Source organism: Myotis myotis, unplaced genomic scaffold (genome assembly GCF_014108235.1).
Source record: "Myotis myotis isolate mMyoMyo1 unplaced genomic scaffold, mMyoMyo1.p scaffold_m19_p_7, whole genome shotgun sequence".
NCBI lineage: Eukaryota > Metazoa > Chordata > Mammalia > Chiroptera > Vespertilionidae > Myotis > Myotis myotis.
The window spans coordinates 31,486,488-31,508,635 of NW_023416379.1; the positions used below are offsets into that span (position 1 = coordinate 31,486,488).

Here is a 22,148-nt window from a genome sequence, read left to right on the forward strand (position 1 = left end):
TGATTTCAACATTATACAAATGTGGGTAGTTTGCACCCTGATGAAGTGTTTTATTACAGTCAGGAAAACTATGGCTTCTTATTTAAATAGCTTATGAAAGTAGAAATTATTTTTTGCTAATAATTATTTACTTATCCCATTTGTAAAACTCTCTCTTCAGAATTTCCTTTAAAAGATAACTAAACTGTAAGTTAGGGTTTGCTAGGATAATGAGGCTTTCTCTGGTAGGGACAATTGACTTCATATCTGCAGGATCCATGTCCTCCCTAACTAGTGGGTTCTGAGGAACCTGAACATTAGGAGACAGAACTAAGTGGCAATTTATAATATTTTCAATGACATAGAGTAAACATTTTTCTGTATTCCCACTGTTTGAAGGAGGCAGTGTAGCAGAGAGCTTAAGACTGTTCACAGCTATAAAATTTTAGTTATGCAAGGTGAATATGTTCTAGAGATCTGTTGCATAACATCATACCTATAATTAACAATATTATATTGTACACTCAAAAGTGTGTTAAGTGTTCTTACCATAATGGAAAACATAATGCACTACAATACAATGCAATACTTGGCACTCTGAGACTGCTCGCTTTTACATCCTGGCTCCACTTCCTCCATGCTTTGGACTTTGGACAAGTTGATATGCTTTTCTAAAGCTCACTTTCCTTCTCTATAGAATAGGCTGATTGTAACACCTCATAGGATTGTGATCATTGAAGGAGTCGGAGGCAGAATAACATGGTTATAGAGAGGACTGGTTTGGGCTGACTTCATAGGCTTGAATCCTCACCAATTTAATTTAACCTCTCTGCCTGTATTCTTATTTACAAAAGAGAGATTGTTATAATAACAAATTCCTAGGGTGTTTGTAAGGATTGAGTTAACACAGAAAAAGAGCTTAGTAGAGTACCAAGCATATAGCAAGTGCTCAATAAATGTGAGCTCTATTAGATGTGAAGGGGGCTTGCAAAGTTTGAATTGAATTTGCTGAAAAGTAAAACCAGGTCCTGCTCTAAGGGCCCTTATAGCTTAATAAATGAGAAGGGGCCAGGGAAAAAGTAATGATACATGTCGATTTTATGTTTGCTCATTTGGTTGGTTAAGTTCTAGGCAATTTTATAATTGACCTAATTGCAAAGAGGTGGCTGAGCAGCACTACCAATAAAATGTCCTGTGACTGTGGTTCCAAGTGTTTGAAGTGACTTAGAACTATGACTTTAAGAAACAGAAATGCTTCCCCTCTCCCTGCCCTAACCGTACCCTTATCCCTGTTTGGTTTCAGTCATCTGGGACTCCAAAGGAAGGGTGGAGAAGTGGTTACTGAAGCTCACTTCCCCATGTCAGCAATCCCTGAGCAGTCTAAAGACGGATCCCCTGCCTGTTCTGTTTCTGCTGGCATGGGGAAGTGAACATTTCTAACCACTTCTCTACAGAGCAGGAGTTATTGAAGCCAAAGAATTCTTCCTCAAAAAATTAAGTATAGATTGGAGAGAGGCTCCACTCTAAGTAGCTGTGATAAAGTATAAGTTTTTTTTTCTTGGCCTTTGAAAGTTATTTAACAGCAGAGAGCTTGGAAGTCGCCAAGCTGGGTTGCAGGGCAGTCACCTGCATTAGCTATGCTCAGAAGTGACTCTGAAGGTCACAGCAAGGACCATCAGCCTGCAGAATTGCAGAAAGCAAAGGGTGTGCAGTAAGGTTGATCTTGCTCTACCACCTGCCCCATACCAGGCAAGTCCTTACCTGTCTGCACTTCAGGCTTTTTACCTGTGAAATAGTAATAATATTGGCTATCGCTATTTGAGTGCTTATGATGCTCCAAGCACAATTTGAGGTAAATACTATTCTTCCCTTTGCACAAATGAAGAAAATGGAACTCAGAGACTTTAAATGACTTACACAGGGTAAGAATCAGTATTTATATTCAGGTCTGTCTCTACAACCTATGCTAAGGAACTAGAACCACTCCCTAAGCCTGGAATGTAGCAGGAATGCAATAAATCACAACTATTATTAACATTTAAAAATAACATTGACCATGATTATCATCTGCACTTAAGAATATGGGATAAAAGAAAAAAAAGGTCAATGTAGGACTAATTGCCTTTTTCACACTGACACCTACAAACACCATCTTAAGGTTTGTTGAGGAAAATATTTGCCTCTTAGTATAATGGCTTGACCAGAGTTTAACTCCATAAAGAAAAGAAATGCCATATATGCATGCTGCATATATAATATAATAAAAGTGAAGGGTTATGGAACTAGGAGCTAATAAGAGAAAAAGGAACCCTTGTACACTGTTGGTGGGACTGTAAATTGGTATAGCCAGAATAGAAGACAGTATGGAGGTTCCTCAAACAATTAAAAACAGAACTTCCATATGTCTCAGCAATTCTACTTCTGGGTGTTTATTTGAAGAAACAAAAACACAAATTCAAAAACATATATGCACCTCTATGTTCGTTGCAGCATTATTTACAGTTGTGAGGGTATGGAAGCAGCCTAGGTGTCCATTGATGGATGAATGGATAAAGAAGATGCAGTATATATAAACAATGGAATATTATTCAGCCACAAAAAAACAAAATAGAATATAAGCAGACCCATAGATATAGAGAACAGCTGGTAGTTGCCAAAAGGAGTGGGGAGTGGGAAGATGGGGGGGGGGGGGAAGAAACTATATAAAAAAGAAATTAATAAGTATTTTATAACTTTTCAAAAATATTTTATAACTTTATTCCATCTTATGTGAAACCCTTATTTTTATCCAAATTTTACATGAAAAAGCAGTCTCTGAGTATAATAATGCTATGTTGGGCTTACACTGGTGTCTCTCCCTTTCATGCTCTGTTCCAAACACTACCACTAAGTAGCTATACAACCTTTGGCAAGACACCTCTCTTCTCTTGGTCTGGGTCACCTATAACCTCTAAAATATGGGCAGGCTGTTGATCATTTCTAAGACTTTTCTTCTCTAATATCTTGGCATCTTACAACCCTTAACCATGGATGGCTTCAGGGATGGTCTGTTTCAAGATGAAACTCATCTGTCCATGGGTTGGTTGCTTAAATTTTGCTATTTTTTTTTTTACCCAATAGTCTTTATCTATGATTATGGCTATGCATTTGACTACTCTGATGAGATTTTTCTATTAAATAATATTTTCTCAAATTTTGATCCTCTACTCTTATCTAGGAGGGTTCCCTGGAAATTTCACTCATGGGATAAATGAAGGAGCGCCCTCAAGATATCTCCATTGTCTTCACATAGTTGTTTTGTAGGGCCCTTCTTCCACCATAACATTAACACTACTAACTTTGAAATTATTTATTTTGCTTATAGAAATACAACAAAGTTGAAAAGAAAGAGAGAAGTACAACAAAGTTGCTGTTTGACTGTTATCTGTAACCCCCAACAACAATTAGATTGGGATAGTCTAACCAAGCAGAGGCTATACTGAGTGGAGAGGGCTGGACATTCATTTGTCAGAGCAGTTGAAAGATTTGCTTTTTAGGAAGCTGTTTCTCCCCCTTAGTTGGGCCTCTGAGCATTGCCCAGTCCCAAGAGCAGAGTGTTTCTTTTTTTAAAGATGTTTATGTCTAGGCTCATGGGAGAGTCTAACTAGTGACCGGAGTTCTAAACCTCAGTCAAATCTCTCTGAAGTGAGATTGAATTGGGCCAGCACAATGTTTTCTTTGGCTTTAATGAATTTAAAAAACTTCCCAGTCTAAGTTTTTCTTTCTTTCCTTAGACAATGAATGGTAACCCGCATCTCTCAAACGGGCTCCCATTTGCAGGGCTTTCATTGTGTGCTAAACATTTTACACACATTTCATTTATCCTCAAAATAGAATGGTGAGTTAGGGATAGTATCTCCTGTTTATAAATGAGTAAACTGAGATTCAAAGGAAGAACTCGCCCATGGCAAGATACTAATAAGTGTGCCTCAGTTGGCTGAGCATTAAACTGGAGCCTGATAGGTCTTGGTTTGCTTGGATCATGTCATTTGGCTCCGTGTCTTTTCAAGTGAGCGTTTCAAGGGCTACTGGGTTCCATGACTTGGACTTATTCTTTCAGATGGACGAACAAGACACTGGACTTTATTTGATCATGAACATAAAACCTTAAGCAACCAAGGGTGTCTTTATATTGCCTTCTCTGCAGGGATTCCCTTGCATCCACTATATTTAAATCATAGGCAAATTCAGTGATCTCATACTTTTTCTTTAGTTATTCTGGAAGGAACTTGTTCAGAGAAGACCTGGGAGAGGGAGCCTCATAGTATCCCTCTTCAAATAGCAGGAAATCCAAGAGAGAGTATATACTAGTGTATATACATATATATAGTCTATGGTTCCAAAAATAGGGCCTGGTAGAGCTCCAATTGATCAGAGCTGCCCATTAATCCTACTGTCAAGCCCAGATTCCTCCGCAGGCACCCAACCCCTGAGATTGCACCTGGATGCAGAGATCTGGGCCTCTGCGTTTGCGTAGCACTCACGCGCTCGCCCCCCTCCCCTGCCACCCAGCCCTGCCTGTGTCTACAGGACGCGTGCTGTGGTCTCCTGGCAACGGCAGACGCGGAGCCCAGGATCGCAGAGCCTGCTCCCAGTCCCAGCGGAGCCCAGCCTTTGCCATGACCACCAAACAAGCCAAGAAGAAAGAGGTGCATGGTATCACTTCGGTGCATAGCTCGGATAAATCTAAAGAGTAAGGGACCTCTCCAGGCCCATCCACCCCTAGCCTAACCCTAGTCCACGAGCTGCTTTCCTTAACAAACTCCCAGAGCTGGATTTTAGCGGGCGTCCTCCCAGCTTCTTTATCTTCTGTGGGAACTCAGATCAGGAGATGGAGATTCTTGCTCCTATTCTTCCCCCATGCCAGCTTCTACCCACCTCCTCCCCCAAGACCCTAGTTTCTCTGCTTTCGCTGCTGGTGTGTGTGTGTGTGTGTGTGTGTGTGTGTGTGTGTGTGTGTGAGAGAGAGAGAGAGAGAGAGAGAGAGAGAGAGAGAGAGAGAGAGAGAGAGAGAAGAGAGGAAAAATCTTTAACTTTAAATGTTAATTCCCTAGTTTAGGTCTGCCCCCATCTGTAGTTACTAATGTTTACTCCAAGAAATTATACAGAGCCTAGCTTATGGAATATATATGTCTCGCTATCTGAGGTGTCTGTGTATGTACCTCCTTATTATTTTTTTCCCTTTGGTCTTATTTTTTCTCTAGAAATACCCAGTCACTGATGGCACAGACTTCGGGCTGTCATTTGAAGTTACAAAATTGCTAACTTACATTCCAGTAATGAGAGAGTGCCAGCTGCCAAGTGTCCCTCAGTGGGATCACTCATGTTCTTCTGGCTGTGCCTGTGGGGGCGGGGGAGGCATTCTTTTTAACTGGATTCTCACATTTGGATGCCTATTTCTTCGCCTCCTTCCTTGCTTAAAAATTCCCACATTGGACTTCTGTGCTGGTCCCTAGTATTTTTCCTCCCTAATCTCCTCTCTCATCCTCATTTCCATATTTGTGATTCCAGATTCTCTAGTTTCTAGTTCTGTCATAAGCAGGCCTCCTGCTACCTGGCAGGTAATACATTCATTTTTAACTTAATTTTTAGATAATGTATTACATACATAAGTACAATTTTAACAAGATCGCTCCCCTGCTAATGGCTTCCATTCGTATAGGTCCAAGACCTACAAGTCCCTATAAGATCAAGCTCCTATTACTTTTCTGGCTTTACCTTCCCTTGTTCACATACTAGCTTCCTCTGCCCTAGAACACCCAGGGCTTGTGCCTACCCCAGGCCTTTGCACTGGCTGTTTCCTCTGCTGGGAAGCTCTTCCTCCCAGATTTCTATGCTCTCCTCCCTCACTTCCATTAGGTGTTTACCTAAATGCTATTTCCTCATGCCAGCTTCTTCGGCCAATTGGTTTAAAATCACAACCTTCACTTTTCTGCTCAAACCAAAAAACTCCCTATTTCCCGTCTGCTTTTTTCTTCATTAATTTTTTGCTCATTTAACATGCTATACATTTCATTTTTTAAAAATTTTGATTTATGTGTCTTCATAATAGAATGTAAGTTTCATAAAGGCAGGGCATTTTCCATTTCTATTTTATAAACCATTGAATCCTTAGTACCTCGACTGATTCCTGGGTCATACCTAGTAGATACTAAGAAATATTTATAGAATGAATGAATGACAGTGATTAAATAAGAAGTTATAAAATTATTGCAAAATAATTTTGATAGACTAAAAATAACTAAGTCAATGATGGTTAGCATTAATGCACATTGAAGGCTCTTAACTCTTAAGGAACTTGGGGAAAAATGTTTGACTTTAAAGAGTTTATATCCTGGAAGACATGAGATTTCTAATTTCTATAAGAAACTGATCAAACCAGATACCATAAACACAGTAGTGGCTTGGTCCTGTGATGGTTGATAATGCCCCTATGGTAAGATGCTCTTTCCTTGCCTGTACTTCTTATATCTTTTTGAGATGATAATATTATTTTTAAAATGTTTTCTTTTCCAGAAAATATCTGAGTTGAATTATGTCAATAAAAACGTATGTGTGTATTTATGGAAATGGAAGAGTAAAGGCTAATAGTTATACAAAACCTACGCTTTGCTAGAAACTATCTACTGAGCATTAAACATCAAATCATTAGGTTTTGTTGTAGCATTGTATGATAGATTGTCAAGTTCATGATAAATCAAGTTTTTCCTCTAAGTTCCACTGGAGGGCTAATCATAGATACCAGCTAAGTCATCAATAAAGATAAAATGTTACACAGCATGGGGCCCAGAGAGCAAAGTCCAGCAAGGCTCTGCTGTCATTGTCATTTGAATATACATGTAGAGTGAGTTTTTATATGCCATTTTACAACACCTTGTGGTTATAGATCCAATAAATGCAACTAACTCTACCTAACTGGATACAGAGAAAAAAGAAAATTTCTTCAGAGTCTTGAAAATGGCCATCCCAGGGAGTCTCATTCTCCTAGAGCTGCCATCTATAGCATATATCTTTCTTCTCTAAAATTATGTGTCTGATTGGGAACAAGGACCATGTCTGGCTTTTGCCTAGCATGTGGCTAGCACATAATAAGCAGTTACCATTTGCTTGTTAAATGAGTTCACAGTTTAGTTATACCCAGCTTGGTTTTCATTCTTTCCTGTTTTGATTGAGGCCCAGTTCTCCCTTTCTGTCTGATTCACTGTTGGCAGAGTAAAAAAACTAAGATGTTACAACTGAGAAAGCAGAATTATCTATGTCCAGTTGTGACCAAATTTGTAAATAATTATGACTTTAAATCCCCAAGAAAAATTATGCCAGAAAACTGAGCTGTCAGTTTTACACCAAATTGTCATATTTCTGCTTTAGTTATTCTCTATTTCTCTGTATTTGGGAAGAATAAAATCTATATTATAGGGTTTGCTTTGACACCAATTTTGTGATATTGGACATGTCATTTTTCTATTTCAACATTCAATTTTCTATTCTTTAAACGAAGGGCTACCTAATTAAAATCACTACCAATCCAACATATTCTGTCCTCTCTTCTCTGATTTATTTTTTCCCTCTAAACTTTGAGTTTCATTATATATATAGTTTTAACACCACTGTGTCCATGATAAGTGAGGGAATTTTGCTATAGTTAAATATTTAAAACTTTGAACTATATGTCATGGACAAGCACAGATGGTTTTAAATATCAAAATGATGAATTATGAGCTATAAATTGAAAACTGCATGGAATTCATACTGGATAAGAATCAGGGTAGCAAGAAATTGGTGGTGGTCTGAGAGCAGGGATGGCTGATTCTGGGAACTTTCAATGATAGGAATATTTTTAAATGGGGGGAGGTAAATGGGTGCAGAGCAGACCTGTAAGGTGATTGTGGTCAAAGCCTACAGGAGCCAAATTTCTGATCTTCAACTGAAGTGGCAAAATGTGCTCTAATGTCCAGGTGATGATGCCACCACATCTAAAAAGACAAAACATTGAATAGTGTAGATAAAATTTAATTACAATTTTCTAAATGCCTCACCTTATTTGTTTTTGCATTTTCTCCAGGGCCCGGCACAATGTGAGTTTAATAATGGTGTGTAATTTAATTGAGCTGAACTGGAAACCTGGTATGGCAGCTCGGCCATAAAACCCTCTGACTCAGAACCAGACAGGGACTGGAAGCCGGAGGGAAGTGGCCGTCAGTCACTTCAGGGATGCAGGGCAGCACTTGGCATGGATGAGGGCACTGTAGAAATGTCACAATATTTAAATGTAAAAACTGAGCCCCACAGCCCTGTTTAATAAGGTTAGCTGTAGCCCCTTGGTCTTAGTGGGGTCTGCCTTCAGGTCTTCCTTTGGAATAGTCTTCAAATGAACATTTATTCAACAATTTATTAAAATTTGACACAGTTTAAGAATCGTCTCTGGCAGTAAAATACTTTTTTTTTAATCACTCAGTTTTTAGTCTGTTTAGTTAAAATGGTTCCAAATTACTCTGTAGCATTTTTAGTGTAGTAGACATTAGATTAAAAAGACTTAAATTTATAAACTTGTGGAATTTGTACTTTATTATTACCTAAAAATATAATCAAACTCATACTTTGAAACAGTATTGTTGTTAATGTTTCTAGATTTAGCAAATTAATATTGCCTCAATCAGAAATGACTATTTAAAAATATTTTGACTGACTTTAATATTTCTTTGACATTTCCAGGTCACAGATTATTTAAATCAAAGGATTAAATAATCTGTAAACTGGTCATGCCACTTAATGTGAGATAAAATTATTAAAAACTGTATCCAAGATAGATTAAAAATATACCTCTAAAATGACTTGTGTACTTTGTATAATAGGAAAGATTTCTCTTTCATTTTTACCCTTGACAAAGAAGGTACACATACGTTGTGAAAAGTAGCCAATCAGGTGCATTAAAATTTTATTAACATTCCTTCCCAAGGTCAGTCCAGGCTAATTAATTCCAGGTTCTGGGGCTATAACTGTGTTAATTTTGTATGGCTGAATTAACATAAGGTACATTTTTAAAATGAACAAATATTTATATTTTGTATGTTCTTTTTTGCTGGTGTCAAAATGAATGCAATAGTCTGAATATTTTGTAATTATTCTTAGTCCATCCTGATGACTACCAAAAGTTCATATATTCCCTCAGTTAAAGTTCACAGGAGATCAATGTGCCCTTCTGCCCCCATTCCCTCACTCTAATCTTCAGTCCAGGGTTGGGACTTCCATCCACCCTTCCACACTCTCAGAGGTCAGGGTAAACTCAGGGCCAATTCTCCTCATCGTCACTTTCCGCAGCACTTGTGTCTGAGAAACACCGCTTAGGAGGGTGTTCAGAGGAAACATATTGAAGCTGAGAGGAGGACATATATCTGGGTTAGTTACCAATTAATGAAAACGAACACAGGTCACCAAACCTTGTGGATACACTGGCAAAGGGAGAGAAAGCAGGGAGAACTGTAAATGTTCTGCTGGCTTTTGCCCCAGATCTGAGTCACAAACAATGAGACTTTAACCAGGTCAGGCCAAGGTCAAAAGTGAAGGCTGGACTGATCACACTGCCAACAGAGCCCTTTCCGCATACCATTATACCGAACTGGAAATTAGAGGCAAAACATTCAAGGAGGACAAACAAGCTGGAGCTTGGGGGAATTTAGGACTGGTTTCACCATGGGCAAAGAATGAGCTTATGAGGAAAATCATTTGGAGTTGTGTCAAATAAAGTTCATTGGAACCTGTGCATGCACCAGCCTCTGGAGTTTGGTTGACGTCATCATGATACTCACGCTCTTGCCTGCCATGTGCGGTGCTTGCTCTTTATAAACATCAGCTTTGCCGCTGGAAGCTTAATTTACAATCCCAGCAGCCCTCCTGCACTGGGACCAGAGCAGCAGGAGCAGCTCCAGCTTGTTTTCCTTTCCTGGCTCTCAAGAGGGTTCAGCTGCCTGCAGGGGAACACGTGTCATTCCAGCTACACCCCGTCTTGTGCCTGGAGTTCTCCGTTCTGTCTTTCTGCCCCTGCTTTGTTTCTTTCTTCTCTTCCCCAGAATTAAGTCATTCTCCAGAGATCTTACTTCGCTCTCCTTTCCTCTCTCATCTGGTCATCTAAACAAGCATTCCTGATTAAGATGACTAAGTTAGCATCTGTAGTCCTTGTCATGTGATTGAGCACTTGGATGTGCTCATCTGCTCCAAGCTAAATATGTCCAAAGTGGAGGTCATCATTTCTCTCCTGAATGCATATACTGGGGTGGGCAAAAGTAGGTCTAAAGTTGTGAGTATCCAAAATACAGAGCTTATTCTTGTATTGCTCTTTGTTTAATTATTGTATTAGAACTGTAAACCTACTTTTGCCCACCCCTGTATTTTCCGTGTTCATGTTAGAGAATCTTATCAGGACTTCCCTGACACCTCAAGTCTAAAGAGCAGTCATCTTTGACCTTTCCCTCTCCTCTGCTCATCCCATCCAGTTGGTTTCCCTTTGAATTTCCCCTCCGAATTGCTTCTCTTCCCTGGCCCAGCATTCATTGTTTTCCTTGACATCCTCTAGTTTGGGTCTTTATTAATTCCAGGTAGAACCATTGAGAAAACATTCTAGTTCCCTTGCCTTCAGTCAAGGGTTTTTCTTACCCAGTATACTATATATGTAACTAGAGGCCCGATGCATGAAATTCGTGCAAGAGCCTTGGCCCCGGCCCCCACACACGCTGCTGTGAGGGGCGGGGGGGGGGGGGGGGGGAGACAGGGGGGAGCTCTGCTGCCTCTGCTGCCTCCTCCCCTCCCCCCCGCGACTTTGTCTGGAAGGACATATGGAAGAACAGCTGGTCTAATTAGCATATTACCATTTTATTATTATAGATACTGTAAGTAATCTTCTTAACACAATTCCAATGATAGGATGTTCCTGCTTTGAAGAATAACAGAAAGAAAAGAGAGAGAGTGAGCTAAGTGTCAGGGCCCCAACCAGTTTCAACTCCCTCCTGTTCTCTGTATCAACCAAATACTAACATACCATTTACAGTCTCCACTTTCTCCCTTCGTGCCTCTTCCTATCCTCCTTTTAGTTGCTCTCCCTCAACCTCCAATCACAGACTTAGTTTCAGAGCCACTCGTCCATGAAGCCATCATTTGATTTTTGAACTTGAAAGCAATTTTTCCACCTCTTCTGTGTTGACAAAGCACTTTGTTTTTAAGTTCATTTAAACCCTTCATATTGCCTTTGCATTTCTTATTGTGTGTACTTATTCCCATTAATTTTGTTATTTGAGACTAGGAACTGAGTCTTATTGATCTTTGTATTCACATAAGCACAATGTATTTAAAAAAACAGATAATGTTGAACTTTTATTTTTTTATTCTATTTTTAAAATTTTACTTTATTTTTTCATCACCATTTATCCCCTCTATGCTCTCTTCTACCTCCACCCACTCCCCTCCATCCCCCATCACCACACTTCTAAAATTAAATGTGCAATTAAATACTTCTACTAAAACCAAGAGAATAAAAGGTCGACATTGTAATCTGGCTTTAACAATTTAAAATTTTTCTGAGATTGCAATTTATTTCCTTACATATTTAATATTTCTGAAGAGTGTGGCTCAGAATGCCCTTAACCCAAATTAAGTCAATTGTGTAATTCTATTCATATTTTCACTACTTCAGGATATTAGCTGACACTACTTATGATGGCATGCTGATTGCACTTTGCAGAAATAAACTGCCTCCCACTATGAATAAAATTATGTCCTTACCCTGAACAGCATGCTTGAGGAAAACAATGGCAAAATTTCAGAACCTCATTCTATTGAAATTTTAATATCCTTACAGTGAAATGGTCTAAGAATATATAGGAGTTTGTGTGTGTGCATAAGATTCTGATGCTTTTTCCCCCCTTAGAAGTCTCTGTGAAGGTCTCTCCTCTAGTGCTCTGTCCTGCAAACTCTACCTGCCTTGGTCTCCCCAGACTCTCATCTCCTTCTCCTCTACTCAGGGAGTCAGCTGGGATATGCATGGGCTAACTCTCCTGCACTGGCCTACTTCTGGTAACCTGACAGTTACTGGTTAAATTCAACTTTTCCAAAATACACTTACAGACTTTTAAGCTTGGACTGCCTCTGCTCAAATCCATTTCCTTGTACCTACTTGTGTATTTCATGCACTATTTCAGCCCCCAATCCACAATTTACAGGTTCTTTCTGTCATTAGTCCATTGACTTTTTAAATTGAGATATAATTGACATATTACATTATATTAGTTTCAGGTGTACAACATAATAATTTGATATTTGTATATATGGTTAAATGATCACTATCATAATTAGTTAATATATGTCATCATGTATAGTTTGCATATTCATTTTCTCATGCAAATTAAGACTTTTTTTCTTGTGATGAGAACTTTTAAGATCTAATCTCAGCAACTTTCAAATATACAATATGGTATTATTAAATATAGTCAACTTGCTATATATTATATCCTCATGACTTATGTATTTTATAATTGGAAGTTTGTACCTTTTGACCACCTTCACCCATTTTCCCCACCTCTCACCCTCTGCCTCTAGCAACCAGCCATTCACATTTTTCAATGGTTTTCAATCATAATCAAATAATTTCAATTATAAATCATATATATGTATGAAATCATCTTTGTATTTGCTGCTTATGTCATATTCATTTTTATGTCAGACTATTCTGTCCAACTTGGCCTGCTGTTGTAAATGTACTTTTTTGTGTTTCTTTCCCCCCAACCCCCAACCTCCCTAGAGCACCTTTATATTTTATATTTCTACTCTGGAAATTAGCCTCTTGACTGGCTTCCTGAAATTTTTCCTCCCTCCAAACATTGGGTTCCTTTGGAATATCATTTGACATTTGGAATATACAGATTTTATATTATAAACATTTCTGGCGATCAGACAGTCAAACCTCAGAGGGAAGGTAGGGGACGGTGGGGGTAAGGGGAAGAGATCAACCAAAGGACTTGTATGCATGCATATAAGCCTAACCAATGGACACAGACACCAGGGGGGTAAGGGGATGGGGGGGGGGTAATGGGGAGATAAGGACACATATGTAATACCTTAATCAATAAAGAAAAAATAAAATAAAATAAATTTTCACAACTATGTTTTGTATATACAGACTTATAGTCTCTGCTAAAAAGGACATTGACAATCCTCCTATCTCAATAGCATAATTAGACTGTGTGGAAGGGAGCATTTATCAATATATAAAGAGAATAGATTTATCTTTGAAATCTTTTATAAAACTGTAATTGTAATGGATTGAATCATTTACTAATACTTGGGTATATTGCTTTGTGAGTAAGATAACTGTGTATATCCCTGATTTTTTTTCCGGTGTGTCAGGTTTGATTTCTTTACATGTTTATGTTTTCTAACATTTGGCAACATTTATTTCCCAGTATTATCAGTTCTTAAATCTTCAAAAGTCCTAAGCCACTTTTGTGTTTAAAAAGTATCTTGTTCTCAGAATTGATGAGACCAGGAACTAGGTGATTTAAATATTTAAAGGATCCAGACTATGTTAGAGCAGTAGTTGTACTCTGGCAGTGAACTTCAAAGGCACACTGTGCAGAGAGTTTCAACACTTGTACATCATCATTTGAAGTCTGCAGTATATTTGACATTGGGTCTACTTGAACAGTGGTTATATTGTGTGTATAGCACTATAGGTGAGCTACTGAACTGATATAAGATACCTCTAATTGTTACCAGCAATGTCGCCCCTTGGTTCTTGAGTTCAGCAAAAAAAGAAATCACAACCAATAACTCTAGTGAAAGAGGAAGTTTATTTAGCATCAAAGTGAAAGTACATGGGAAGAGATTGAGCAGGCTGCTCAGAGAGCTGCTTTGGCCCTTTAGAAAGAAAGTTACAAAAGCAGAAGTGAGCTAGCTGGGCTGTGTGGACTCAGGGAATATGATACAGAGACAAAAGAAGGGCCCTTGGAGAGATGTCCAGGGGATTAGCCCAGGATGAGCTGCCACTGCCCACTGCTCCCCTGGTTGCAAGTCTCCTGGGGACCCTTAGAGCTTAGGAGAAAGAAACCAAAGATAGCCCTAGCTGGTTTGGCTCAGTGGGTATAGCATTGGTCTGTGTACTAAAGGGTCCTGGTTCAATTCCAGTCAAGGGCACATGCCTCGGTTGAGGGCTTCATCCCCAGTAGGGTGCATGCAGGAGACAGCTGATCAATGATTCTCTCTCATCATTGATGTTTCTCTCTCTCTCTCCCTCTACCTTCCTCTCTGAAATCAATAAAAATATATTTTTTAAAAAAGAAATACATGGCTGAAGAGAGAAAGTGTGGGCTTTCTCTAAAGAGAGAACATATATGGCATCCTTTGTCTTTAGGGTTTTTATTTGTTTCTAAAGGCAGACATTTTAGGGAAGGTCTCAGGGAAGGGTCTCAATAGAATATTTCACCAGCTCTCCAGGTTTTTCCTTTAATATGCTGATTCATCAAAATGAACATAAAAGGTCAAGGTTGTGGTCTCTACTGATTGTTTAGTGCTAGGGCAGGGGGCCATTCATCAGTGCTGCTGGTCCTATGTCAGCCATCGTATAATTTCATTGGGTTTTGCTGCTTTTCTGGGCCTGCAGCTGAAACACAGTTGAGACCTGGATATTATCTCTAGTTTGACCAAAACTCTGTCTCTGTGGTCTACAGATCCGAGGCTTTGTTCCTAACATTATTTGATGCTGATAAGAACCTCATTGTCTGAGGGCTTAATGCTTTAGGGAGTGGTCCTGCAAGGGAGAAGGTGGCGGATGAGTGGGGGTGCTGGATGAGGCTAGTTTAAATCAGATATCTGTCTCAGTTTCCCCATTCCACTTGCCAATTTTTCTGGCTTTTTACTATCTTGCCTCATAACGAGAGTCTTTTTAAATGATCTTCAACACAGATGGAAACACATTTGACATGTTACAGGAAAAGTAGGCCAATTAGTGACAAAGATGAACAGCTGAAGGGAGGGAGCCAGAACAGTTCCTTACACTTGACAGAATGAAGAGGAAAGCAAAACCTGATCTTAGCAGGGTCCTTGTTTTTTAAGAAAGTAGATCTTCCTTTTATAAAAATAGCTTTCATTTGAGCTGCCCAAATGAGGTAACTTTATCATGGTTTGAATGGATACAAAATCACCAATTTCTTTTATCTGTTGTACCAACGCTCTTGATTTTTCCATTAATATGAAAAATTTCCTTCTTTTCCTACAACAATTCTTCTCATCATTTTCTAATATTTCCCTACATGCTACTTAGAGACAGCCCTTTACAATGTATATATTCTCAGAATTTCTCCTCCAAGAAGATGGTGGATTAAGATTTTATTTTGAAGGTAACAATATCTAGAAATGCTTACATAAAAAAAATCTCTAGAATTCAGAAATGAGGAGGGAATTGGAGGTCAGAATGTCATGGCTGAGCTGAAGCTGCTGCTTCACTAGGGAAGGCTTACCAGTCTTATGAAAGTGGAAGCTTTTTTAAAAACATATTTGATCAAGGTCTTGAGCCCAGAAAAAGAAAAGGAGTGCTCCAACCTTAGATAAAGGCATGTCTTTCCAAGAGTTAAATTCTCTTTAAAACAAGCAGAGAAAGGTAGCTTTCCTCTGCTTGGGGTCTGGCTGAAAAAAATAAAAATTTCCTCGAGAAATAGAAACTCTTGGATGAGACTGCAAAAGTTTGAGATCTGGCTTTAAAGAACCGATGGGAAATGTAGGAAATGGAAAAAAAATTGGTGAGCATCTGGTCAAACTTTACCTACATGAAAAAATTTGAAACAGTATTAATTAGAAATGATATAACTATAAAGGTATTGGTTCTTTTATTTTATGTAAATAGATGACTGAGAGACAGATAGATTGCCTATGTTGTTCAGACACTCTTCCCAATGTTGGAGATGAAGGGAATGAACAAAAAACCCAATGTTCCTACCCATGTAGAGAATACAAACCCTACCTGTGGAAACATACAACAAGCACATAAATAAGGATTGTCAAGCACTCTAGAAATAAAGCAATAAAAGCACGCAGAGAGGTGAGAGTTGCTATTTAAGATAGGGTGTTCAGGGAAGTTCCTCCTGCCCCCAACCCCACAAGGTGACTTTTGAGAGAGGCCTTAACCTTCGTGTTGCTAAGTACACTTATGTGTTTATACTTCATCTTGTTTGATCTATTAATAGCATTTAGACCTGTGGCTCATTATCTCAGTTTTGAAAAGAATTGCTTTTCTTGACGTCCAAGGCATCGCCCTCTATTATGTTTTTCTACCTCACTATTTCTTATCACTGCTGTAACATAACACCACAAACATCATGACTTAAAACAATATGAATTTATTTTGCACTTGTAGGTGTCAGAAGTCCAAAAGCAGTCTCACTAAGCTAGCATCCAGGTGTCAGCAAGGCTGTGTTCCTCTCTGGAGGCTGGAGCGAAGAATCTTTCCCAGTTTCTGAAGGGGTTCCACCTGACTTGGCCGCGGCCTCTTTCCTCTGTCGTCAAAACCAGCAATTTCGCTTTTCTCTGTGCGTTCTTCAGGAGTCACACCTACCTCTGACTACTACTGTCTCTTCCTTCCACTTTTAAGGGCCTTTGGGATTACATTGGGCCTACCAGATAGCCCAAGGATCAGCACCCCATTTCAAGATGCTTAAAGAGATCTACAAACTCTCTTTGCCACAAAAAAGAGATCCATATATCTATTGGCTCCAGGAATTAGGATGTGGAGATTATATATATGTAATTTGGGGCATTATTTTGTCTATCATACTGACTGCTTTTCTCAGTTTTCTTCCTACTCTCTCTGGCTTTTAACATAGAATGCCAGGGCAGATGTGCAGCTATAGTGACAGTTCTAATCCTGAAAAGAGTGATTGGTGAATAGCCTTAACAATAACCTTACCAATGACCCTGAGCCCCAGATATTTCTGCCTCCTGCCCTGGGTCCTGACCTACCCTGAGGACCTTACATACCCAACCCACCACTTAAAGTAAAGAATAAATGTCTGGCCTAGCTGGTAGCTTTGAGGACATGACCCAGCACTGTGACCAGGGTCCATTTAGATTTTTCTTTCCATACCAGTTGTTACCTGTTTTGAACAGTGTCTCTGGGAGTGCCTATAATAAATTCATAATTGTTTTAAGTCATGATGTTTGTGGTGTTGGCTTAATTCCCATTAGGGGTATGTGGGAGGCAGCAAATCAATGATTCTCTCTCATCATTGATGTTTCTATCTCTCTCTCAATTTCCCTTCCTCTCTGAAATCAATGAAAATGTATTTTTTAAAAATACATTTACTCTAGGACCCTTATTCTGAATTCTTTTTCTGTCATGTTGCATGCCTCTGTATTACTTAGCTGCTTTTCTGGAGAGTCCTCCTTCTCTTTCCTTTGGGGGTTTCTTTGTCTACCCATGTTTGATCTCGCTGACATATCTAGACGTTGAGTCGTTCAGTGGCTGCTCCCTTGGTGGCAGTGACTCCTTGGTCTGTGGTTGCTCTTCGGGCGGTTGCGGTAGCAGCTGCTCTTCAGTTGGCAGCAGCTCCTCTGGTGGGTGCTGTTCACAGCTGTGGTGGCTCTTCTGGCTGGTGGGGCAAGGTTTCACGTACAGCTGCTGTTCCTCTGCAGAGGGTGTGGTGCTCAGGAGGTTGCTGTTGCTTGGGTCTGCTGCGTTGTTTTAAAGGCACAAAATACAACACAACAAGGCACCACGTACCAGGCACTATACACAAATATATTCACGATATTAATAACCCCAAATAAAGGTGACCACCTGAATTAAGAGAATTACCCAATCAGAAAGGATATATGCACCCCTATGTTCATAGCAGCACAATTCACCATAGCTAAGATCTGGAAACAGCCTAAGTGCCCATCAGTAGATGAATGGATCAGAAAACTGTGGTACATCTACACGATGGAATACTATGCTGCTCTAAAAAGGAAGGAACTCTTACCATTTGCAACGTCATGGATGGAACTGGAGAGCATTATGCTAAGTGAAATAAGCCAGTCAATGAAGGAAAAATACCACATGATCTCACTCATTCATGGATAATAGAGACCATTATAAACTTTTGAACAATAATAGATACAGAGGCAGAGCTGCCTCAAACAGATTGTCAAACTGCAGCAGGAAGGCCGGGGAGGGTTGCGGAGCAGGAGGTAGGGGGGTAAGAGATCAACTAAAGGACTTGTATGCATGCATATAAGCATAACCAGTGGACATAAGACATTGGGGGATAGGGGAGGCTAGGGGACTGTCTAGGGCGGGGGGATAAAATGGACACATATGTAATACCCTTTGTAATACTTTAAGCAATAAAAAAAAAAATACATTTACAAAAATATTTTTAAAATATATTTTTTAAAAATTACAAAATTTTATCCATGTCACTTATACTTCTGCTCACAACCCTCCTTTGCTTCCCATCTTCCTCAGACTAACAATCAATGCCCTTATTTTGGCTTAGATCATCTTTACAATTTTAGCATCTCCTGTTTTCTCTCATAATCTGCCCCCACTTTCCCTTCAGCCACACTGACCTCCATATCATTCTTCAAATAAGCCAGGATGCTCTCTGCATCTGGAATATCCTTCCTTGCTCTTTGGACTTGCTGTTCCTTGTGTCCAGAACATTCTTTCCACAGATATCCACGCAGCTTGATTTTTTAATTTCTTTCACTATTTACTTCAATATTACCCTGTCATAGAACACTTTCCTTGACCACTGTATTAAAACTTGGGCATCTTACCTTTTCAGTTCCCTCGTCCTGTTTTTATTTCCCCTTAACAATCCCACTTTCTAATATACTGTATATTTTACTTAAATTATGCTTTTTATTTTGTGTCTCCACCCACTAGGATATGAACTCCATAAGGGTAGATTTTAGTTTGGTTTGTTTATTTCTTATTCCAAGGACTAGTGCAGGGTTGTAGCCTCATGTGTAGTTAAAACTTTAAAATTCATATAAATAAAAACTCAAAGTTTAGAGATGTGAAACTGTAATACACTAATAATGAGAGTATAAAGCAAGTTCAACTTTTCTATAGAAAATTAGTCAAAAATATATCACAAGCTATAAATATGCATATATTATGGTAGAGTAAGTCTCTTTATTAAAAGCCATCCTAAGGAAATAATTAATAATGCATACATATATTTAGCAATAATACATGTCAATATTAAAAAAATAGCCATTAAGCTTGTTTTTAATAGTGAAAAAATTTTAAGTCAATACCCTCAAATTTCCAAAATAGAAGCTTTTAAAGGAAAGGCAGTATATTCATATAATGAAATATTATGCAATCATTGAATTCATATTTAGATAAATACTTATTGATCTGGAAACTATTAACAATATGCTGATAAGTGGATAAGAGCAGTCTATAAAAAGAGTATGCTGAATGATGTCATCTTTGAAAAAAAAAGATGTATATTCTTATATATTAGCTTAAGGAAATGGGCAGTTGTTAATGTGGTTTCTAGAATGGATTGGGTATGCCCTTCTTATTTATCTGATTTGTTAAATTTTCTTTTTATTTAGTTTTTAAAAAAATATATTTTATTGATTTTTTATAGAGAGGAAGGGAGAGGGATAGAGAGTTAGAAACATCGATGAGAGAGAAACATTGATCAGCTGCCTTCTGCACACCCCCCACTGGGGATGTGCCCACAACCAAGGTACATGTCCTTGACTGGAATCGAACCTGGGACCTTTCAGTCCACAGGCCTATACTATCCACTGAGACAAACCAGTTAGGGCATAAATTTTCTTTTAAAATAATGATCACATAGTACTTTTATCCTGAGAAAAATAAAAATTACTTTTGTACTAATCTTCAAAAAGCTATTAGTATTATACATGTAAAGGATTTTTAAGTGGGAATTGTATATAAATATATAGCATCTTATAGGTTTATGATGAATGTCCTGCATTAATAAGTAGGGACTAATGTACAACATTTATTTATGGAATAGTCTGTTGAGGATATTTCAGTCTTTAGAACCCTAACATGTGGAAGCTGTGTGGCCATAGGTATGACTGTATTGAAAAATGCATTTACCATGACTGCTGACGAGAGAATTACATTTATGTCATGCAATTAATCTAACATTTCATCTCAGAGATTTGAATTAAAACTAACCCACCTCCCTCCCCCTCTGTTTCTAGTCAGTACCCTTTTGGTAGTAATACACAAAGTACTGTTGAACAGAAGAAGTGGAAATTCCCAATCTGGCCAGAATGGAATGAAATTGACATAAATGCAGAAAAGTGGGATGCAGGCAAAGGTGGAAAAGAAAAGGACAAAGCGGGAAAAAGCCCTATATTTGTAAGTAAATTTGAAGGTGACTAGATTTCATTTTGGTCTTTAACTCTACCATAGAAAAAGATTTGCTAACCTGTAAGTGTACTTTTCTCTCCACAGCCTCCATTCAAAAGAGAACTTCTGTTTTGTCCTCCCTCATCCTACCTTGTTATCCAACCTTGGTCTTGAGCTTTGGTGAATCACCCTTGAATAAATGGGATGAGGGAGATGACCACAGAGGTATAATGAGACAAAAGGGAAATGGATAGGACAGGTGAGCTAGTGGGTTTTGGACAGAGGTGGGAGCCAGGCATTTCCTTAGCCAGCTGTGATTTAGAAAATGAGAGACCTCTGCAGATTTGTGAGCTGTTATTTGGAGATTAAAGGAAAGACTGGAGAGAGAGAGAGAGAGAGAGAGAGAGAGAGAGAGAGAGAGAGAGAGAGAGAGAGAGAGAGAGAGAAAGAGAGAGAGAGAAATGTGAGAGCAAAACATTGATTGGTTGCCTGTCTCCTGCTGGGGATCTAGCCTAAAACCTGGGCAATGTGCCCTGATTGGGAATCGAACAGAAATCAAAGCGGCAACCTTTTGGTGCAAGGGATGATGCCCAACCAAGTGACACATACCACCCAGGGCTATTTTACATATTTAAACAGCAGTTCCAAACTTATGGAGACTGTGGGTGAGTTTACATCAGGAAGATGTGCAAATCCTTAGTGAAGCAGTTGAACACCAGCCCAAATCCTGGTTATTACAACAGTGCCAAGTGGTACCATCTGGGGAAGAACCTTGCTCCCCTACCCCAGTTCTGTTCCTCAACGTCAGCATTCATGGCTTGGGAAGCAGCAGTCCCTCCACTGGAATGAGTGGTGCACACTCCAAGGCTGTGCTTACATTTCTGTGATATATTGGCACAAGAGCTCTTAGCCGTGATTTGCAACATTGATTTTTTTAATCAGGATTAATTGCTTTAGGCATCAAACCATAGCAGATATCCCTGAAACTTTCCAGAAGGCCACTACTTTGGATGTGAAGCTAGTGATCAGGGTATCAGCCTCAGATGGACTAAACCTTCTTTGCAAGCCCAGAGTCTAGTCCCCTTCTTCAGCTAAGTGATGGCAATGAAAGGATATGATGGGTGTACCAAACTGAGAAGTATACGATGAAGTATTGCAAGGTGGATATAAGAAATACTAGAGGCCTGGTGCACAAAAATTTGTGCACTCGGGGGGGGAGGGGGGGGTCCTCAGCCCGGCCTGTGCTCTCTCACAGTCTGGGACCCCTCGGGAGATAACGACCTGCTCAGAGCAGGGCCGATTGCGGAGTTGGGGCGCCGCCCCCTGTCATGCACAGAGCAGGGCGGATCGGGAGGTTGCGATGCCACCCTCAGTCATGCTCAGGATAGGGCCGATTGGGGGGTTGGGGCACCTCCCCCTGTCACACTCAAGGCAGGGTCAATGGGGAGGTTGCAGCGCCACCCCCTGTCATGCACAGAGCAGGGCCAATCAGGGGGTTGGGTCGCTGCCCCCTATCACTCACAGAGCAGGGCCCATCGGGGGTTGGGGCTCCGTACCCTGTCACACACAGAGCAGGGCCCATCAGGGGGTTAGGGCGCCTCCCTCTATCACCCACAGAGCAGGGCTGATCAGGGGGTTGGGGCGCCACCACTGTCATACTCAGGGCAGGGCCTATGGGGAGGTTATGGCTCTACCCCATCACACACAGAGCAGGGCCCGTGGAGGGGGGGTTGGGGTGCCGCCCTCTATCACCCACAGAGCAGGG

The 22,148-nt window shown here is 39.7% G+C and overlaps 1 protein-coding gene across 1 annotated transcript in view; it reads left to right on the top strand.

The window, feature by feature from the left end:
- ADGB (androglobin) overlaps positions 1-22,148 on the top strand; it is a 152,496-nt gene that overhangs the window by 10,891 nt on the left and 119,457 nt on the right. Inside the window, exon 3 of the mRNA XM_036317321.1 lies at positions 20,233-20,392. Within this exon, the coding sequence (XP_036173214.1) occupies positions 20,233-20,392 (160 nt within the window). The remainder of the gene's footprint in view (positions 1-20,232; positions 20,393-22,148) is intronic.